The sequence below is a fragment of the Corvus kubaryi genome, unplaced genomic scaffold (assembly GCF_017639235.1).
Source record: "Corvus kubaryi isolate FWS band 111438036 unplaced genomic scaffold, C.kubaryi_AGA036_p1.0 71, whole genome shotgun sequence".
NCBI lineage: Eukaryota > Metazoa > Chordata > Aves > Passeriformes > Corvidae > Corvus > Corvus kubaryi.
The window spans coordinates 17,310,276-17,317,190 of record NW_024582059.1 but is presented as its reverse complement, the minus strand read 5'-3'; the positions used below and the strand labels follow the sequence as shown (position 1 = coordinate 17,317,190).

The 6,915-nt window shown below is 41.2% G+C and overlaps 1 protein-coding gene across 3 annotated transcripts in view; it reads right to left on the bottom strand.

The window, feature by feature from the left end:
* Positions 1–386: 386 nt before the first annotated feature.
* The window catches only part of SMAD1 (SMAD family member 1), a 64,375-nt gene continuing 57,846 nt past the window's right edge, over positions 387–6,915 (bottom strand). For all 3 annotated transcript variants that reach the window (XM_042049710.1, XM_042049708.1, XM_042049709.1), the window contains exons 5-7: positions 5,863–6,084; positions 3,594–3,850; positions 387–1,788 (exon numbers count right to left, since the gene is read on the bottom strand). In XM_042049710.1, coding sequence (XP_041905644.1) covers positions 1,645–1,788; positions 3,594–3,850; positions 5,863–6,084 — 623 coding nt within the window. In that variant the 3' untranslated portion in view covers positions 387–1,644. The remainder of the gene's footprint in view (positions 1,789–3,593; positions 3,851–5,862; positions 6,085–6,915) is intronic.

Here is a 6,915-nt window from a genome sequence, read left to right as displayed (position 1 = left end):
GAACATTAGGGTTTTTTTTTTCCCTGTGCAGGGGGAGAATTGTTAATTTTAAAAATATATACTGAGCCAAGCAGTGGAATTAACTTTAACAAAGGAAAAAAAAAAAAAAAAGAGAAAAAGGTGGGATTGATTTCAAACCAAGACACTCATACTCCAAAAAGGGCTATTACTCTTTACAGTGACAGACAGATGCATTCTGTGTCTGGCTGAACACACACGGAGCTCTGCTGCTCAGCGTCCCCTCACTCCTGAGTTTAATTCAGCTACTAACCTGTACTAATCATTATGTCAAAGCTCAGCACATCTTCATTTCTAGTTGTTCCTCCTCCAAGACCACACCTTTATCTGGTTTGTTAAGAGTCTGCTAAGAAGTGGACAAGACAAGGTTTTAATCAAATGTATGCAGTAACAACAGGTTTTATTCAAAATTTCCAGTAAAGAGGACTCACTCGTTTTGGAATAAAAGTACTTAAAAGTACTACAGCTTACATGAATATAAAAGAGCAAAGAGAAGAAAATAAACAAAGCAGTAAAAAAAAAAAAATTAAAAATATATATATTTTTTTGAAGTTTGAAATAGACCCCCACAGGGATACTGAAGTCCTCCAAACAATTAACAGTTACTAGGTTTGGCAAAACAAAATTCTCTCACAAAATTAAAAGCCTACTTTTGTTACATAAACTGTATAAAACTGCTCAATAGTTAAAGAGCACTCTGTACAAATTTGTCTTGAAATACATAGAGCTGCAGCCTTCAAACTGCAGTAATTAATCATTTTGTCCTCTTCATGGGTAAAAGAAGCTGCACAACTGCTTTGGGGGAAAAGGAAGAGGCAAAAATAGTCCGAACTAACAAGATGAAGCCACTATGAAAACAAAATGCACAACAAAATTCAGACCTCAGTTTAAACTAACACACTATGTTTACAATATATTCTACATTTCAGTTGTCATTTTCCCCTCCCACTCCCACCTCCCCCCATTCAAATATTCCTAATTCCTTTATGGTCTAAATCTAATTTATTTCTAAACTTTCAAATACACCATACATACATTTAGCAAAAGAACATACCTAACATTCTTACAGTAGTATGGTCAGGACACAATTTCAGAGATAGCACACAGTTACTGAGATTAAACCTTATGATTTCTTTTACTTTCAAAGAGAACAGCAACCATCAATGTCATGTTTTTAAGAAGTACTGAAGAGAGGCTGCAAAAAGCAGACTTGGCCAACTTCCACTCTTAGCTCCAGAGGACAAGGGGGAAACCAGCGAGTGCTGAATGAGGAAGGAGAACCTTAAGAGTGCCGGCTACAGAAAAATCCTTTGGGAACTGGGTCCAGCACACTGAGTTTGGCTTTGGCTCTGTCGTCCCTCTTGTACTAAGCCCCACAAATCAACTCCACAATAGTACATTACAATGTAAACTAGAATTCTTTATACCGACAGTATGTCAAAGGGGTTTATTTATCTTTGTTTTCTGAATCCAACAGTTGGTCACAGAAGTCAAGTGTTTTCATGGCTCTTTTTCAGCTGTTGCCAGTTGAGGGGGAAAAAAAAATAAAAATGTGTGTCTGACTCATACATCTTTCAAGTACATGCAAGGCTCAACTGTTTCCAAAATGCAGGAGCTTGGGACTTTTTAAGACACTGAAGAAATGGGATTATGAGGAGAGCCCATCTGAGTAAGTACTTTATCCAGCCACTGAAGGGGACCATGGAGATGTATCTCTATCCAGCAAGGAGTGCTCGTTACATCCTGGCGATGATACTCAGCTCCCCAGCCCTGGAAACAGAATCATAAGTGGGGAAAGAAAAAACAAATCACCTTATATTATAGTATTAAATACATGAAAAGTATACTTCTTACCAAAATAGCTTTCAACAGTCATTATCAGCAGGGTGGCATAGCACCCATAGCACCCACCAACTATTATCACATTTCAACAAACAAATCAAAAGCTAAAAAATCATAAATGTGGAAAAAGTATTGTGTCCGAACTCTTGGAATGGAAGTCTTTAAAGGCATAACCTGTGGCAGTGCAAAATTTCCCCATACATCACTGCCAGCTGCCTGAGGTCCCTATAAAGCCTCTGAAGAGGGGGATATTCAAATCTTCTCTGCCAAGACTGAAAACAGAACAAATTGGGGGGAGATGCTGCCAAACAGATAAAAAAATTAAAAGATGAGGTGATAGACTGATGTGGAAATGGGGGTGAGGCATCTGTCTGACAAGAACCAAAGTATCATTCTCAGGATGGAGATGATAAACTGAGCAGTAAGTCAGAAGCATTCATCCTTGGAGAAAGAGGGAATGGCCATTCCCCATCAGGCTACTTCTCAAGTTAAGGCAGGTTTTGTTTCAGCTCACACCTGATTCTGTTACAGTAATTACCAAAGATACAAAGAGATATTTAAAAGCATTCAAAATTGTTTTGTAAGTGAACCATTTCTGGGGCAGGTCTGAAGAGAAGATCATGACATCTGGAGGTACAGTTTGCTCTGCTCTGTATTAACCCCTAATGAAGGGATTTCCCAGCTCCCAGCACAGGTGGCAGCAGCTCTGAACACTGTGCAGTGCAACTTCCTGTTGCAAGGCATGGATCATTGATAGAATTATGGGATCAATAAAAGAACTGTACAAGCAAGAGCCTGCAAGCCAAAGGCCTGTGTGAGAAAAACTCTCCATGAGAAAATCCCTGTGTGAAAAAACAGGCCTGGGAACAAGAAGGGAGTTTGAGAAGGTACAGCTGTACAGATAAGACCCGGAGAAGGGGAGGTGAACTCTGAATTCTTTTAATCATAACATAGCTGTAGAAGCTTGCCAATGTAAGTCCAATTATGTAGAAGTAGAAATGCGCTTTGGTAAGTTTTAAGCCACTTAAGAGTTAACAAGCTGGTATACTATATAAGTGCCTCTGGATTCCTAATAAATGGAGTTTGCTTTTATCAACCATATTGGTTTGGACTGCAATTTCTCCCCCCGCCGGAGTCCACAGACCCCTCAATTCTAACAACTTCCAATACACAGGAGGTCCTGTTTGTTTAGGCAACACTGCCATACAACTCTGTAGGCTGCAGAGATACAGCCTATTCAATTTTAGGAACCCCTGTCTTAACACATCTGAAAGTTCCCATCTTCCCATCATGAAGAGCACTGCAGCATATCACCATCTTCATTTGATTACTTTCATGTAAGGACCAGCCCTTTTATATCAGTACCTATGTTGACACTCACACAACAGCCACATCACAAATCCTGACCTTGCATGCCCTCCTAGAATAGAAATGTATGCATATTATTCTAAATAATGACTGCAGTTCCTAATTTGTGAGTTGCTGGTCAAGATTTAGAGGACTTACGTGAAGAAACATCTTCTGCAAGTCACCTCAAGCTTTCTAAGTATGTGGGTCAGATGGGCTTCTGTCCCCAAATACTTCATTTCACTGAGATCTGTTTTAGACCCAGTGAGCATTCCATCCTTAAAATTCAGCAGCCATTAATAAGCTGATGAAGAGAGTTACTGGACCATTCAAAATCATGACATTAAGAAAAAATAATTTACTTTGCTTATAAAATAATCACGTACCTTTACAAAACTCATCCGGAGAGTGCACATCTTCGTAAGCTCATACACTGTCTCAAAGCCATGGTTCACGGACTGAGCCAGAAGCTGAGCAAACTCTTGATTATTGAAAATCTTCAGACTGCAGCCACTGGGGATTTTGCAGACTGTGGTGGGATGGAAGCCGTGGTGGTAGTTGCAGTTCCGACTTTGCACAAAGATGCTGCTGTCGCTCAGACATTCAGCGTACACCTCCCCACCAACGTAGTAGAGATGGACCCCTGCGAGGAGAAGGTTGGCATAAGGAGGGTTGACAAATTCACATCTGTGTCTGTTTTCATGCTCTTTCTCCACAGAGATAGGCTTCTGCTTAAAGAGATAAACCTTAACTGCATATCAGAACATCATCTGTCTTCAGCCTTCATTTTTACTTTTCTCTTTCATCAGCAGGCGATCTGAAAGAAGGCTATGCATGTATGTACGTATGTATGTAAGGGGAATCAACATGTTACATATTCAGCAACACTAAACCCGCAAGCACAGTAGTTTTGATGCCTTCCCATTGGACAACCTGACCACTTGAACTTTTTCTTGTTATATTTAAGTGAAGCAGTTATTGGGAATCCAAGCAGAGAGAGCAGAAACCTGCTGCATCATTTGTAGATACTAAACCAGCCCCAAGCTTTGATGCTCTGGAGAAGTCTTGAATTCTAGTTTGGGTAGCATGAGTTTTGTCAGCTAGCTTTGATTTCAGAAAGCTAGGTGGGGAAAAAAAAAGGCCTTCAAATTCTTCAGCCATATCTGCCAAATGAGAGTACACACAAATTTTACAGTGCTTTCCCCTTCTAGTGCCTGCTCCCTCACCTGTCTTCCACAGCAGCAAAGCCCCAGAAGAGTAGCATATAGAGAACCTTTGTATCAGTAGGAGTCAATTCCAAAGGTTTTGAGAAAGCCCGAAAATTTACGTTCTGTGTTTAAAAATGGTTTATTTGCTACTTAAACCTTTCACCTCCCACAATGTCACAAATCCCAGAGGTGAACACACAGAATTAAAAAACTCGACTGCAGTCCAGTAAGAAAGCCTTGACTGTGCTCTGTCATGTAAGATTTTGCCACTGACTGTGTGGGTACATACATACTCCCACCTGATCTGCAAAAACATTTATGGCTATGTCTTCAGGTTTGGGATTTACTCCTCCTTTCTCAAAGACTAACAGTTCTACATCACCATTACTTGTACGCATTTACTATTCAACTGCATCCTTGTCTCTCCCATGCTCTGCTTTGGTACACACACAGTTAAGTGCTTCAGCAGAATTCTGCCTGCAGCTGGGTTACTCTTAACAGGAAAAATGAATGAGGTGTTAAATAAATATCCTGATACTTGGGAAGATGGATGGGGAGGAAAAGAAGGAAGAAGTATTAGCACTTGAGTGGCACAACACAGGTGTGGTGCACTGCTGAGAGCTGCACAAGTTCTTATGAAGAGAAGAGCTCTCCAGACTGGGGACTCAAACTCAAGGACCTGACAGTTCTCTTCAGCTTCAATTCTTTCCTCCTCTCATGAACTGGCACGTAAAACATCCACCCCACTGCTTGGGCATGCTGAACCCTCAACTGTCTCAGAAAATTTATAGTTTACAAATAATGTAAATACCTAAAATATTTGCCTTGCAGGAATGGCCCCATAGCAGGGGGCAATGTCAGTTTTGCCTGCCATTTGCATTACAGGTGAGTTCAGAAAAGAGGACTGTATTAGTCAGGCATAAAGATGAAGATTTTCTCTTTTGCAAGACTGTCACAGACATGGAAGGGAAGCAAAAAATTCCCACGGAAAGAATCACCAGCCTGTGAAACATGCATTTGGAATAAACTGATTTAGCAGGTTATCTCCCAAAATACATCTTAGAATAGCTAATTTATGTTAGAACTAAGGCTACCTAAAAAATTTGGTGCCAAGAACCACAGTGAGGATTTCCATATACAGCAATAATCAAGATAAATCAAAACCATTTCATTACACAAACTGCCTTAACCTCTCATTCTAGTTTACATTTCGATAGCCTTCAGGCAATTAAAAATTGATTAAGGGTAAAAGCTTCCTGTAATTACACACCAGGTAGGAACAATACTTTGTTTATAAGACTAGGCCAGAAAATTATATGTTTACCAACACAGGCACTTCTCCCACATCCTAGGGAAGAGCAGCTTACTCTTGAGGGAAGTGGCCCAGGTTGTATGTCTCAGGAAATGCCACCCACCTCCAAAATGGATGGCCAGATCCCAAACCCACCTTTGCCGATGTGCCGCCTCGTGTTCTCAATGGTGGAGTTGCGGTTGACGTTGGAAAGCAGCCCCAGGCAGAACCTGTTCTTGTTGTTTGAGGGGTCAGTGAAGCCATCCACCAGAATGCTGGTGGAGGACGCGTGGAACGCCTCCCCAACACGGTTGTTCAGCTCATAGTAGACGATGGAGCACCAGTGCTTTGGCTCTTCGTAAGCAACTGCCTGGACATCTGGAAAGTAACAACGGAAACCTTACAGCCTAACAGTGCTGGAACACAGGCTCGACGTGTAAAGAGTCATAACCCTGCAGATTTAGGCTACATGGAGTAGAATAATTTCTACCCAAGACTCAGAAGAGACAAAGGCTGGCACTAGGTTAGAGCAGAAAAGTGCAGGAAGCTCCTGGGCACATCCCAAGCAGTGCCCCAATATCCTTGCCCTGTTTTCTTGCATGCCACAGTGCAGGCCCAGACAGCAGAGAAATGGTGCAACTGCACAACTCAGCTTTCTTTCCTATTCAGTAGATGGGATTTCTACTTCATTTTACTAACAAACTACAAGTCACCTGTTTGCTTACTGCAAAGCTGTATAGCAACAGGAAGAAACAGCATCACACAACTGCATCAAAAACCATTCCTCACTTTACAAAGAAGTACAGCAAGGAAGCTTAAATATACAGTCAGCAGATCAATCTTTCAGCATCCAGAGCATGACCAAATCCTTCTCCTGGGTTTTTTGGGAGAATGGTAGGAGACTTCAAAAAACCTAAGAGAGACTGATATTTGTCTGCAGAACATGCATGAAGCACATCCACAATATGAAGAGATACTGCTTGGGATTGGAGGATGAATAGGGCATTCACACACAGGATCCCAACAGTTACACTGGGCTGGAGAGCAGAGGAACTGGAGGAAGAGAGTATTTAATGAGGACCTTTTATTCATCAACTGCTACCAAATGCAAGATCTCCAACTCTTCACCACCAAAAGAACAACTTGCTCAGCAATAGCAAGGTGTACTAGTTTGAAAACAAACCAGTGGGAGGCACTAAGTCAGAATAA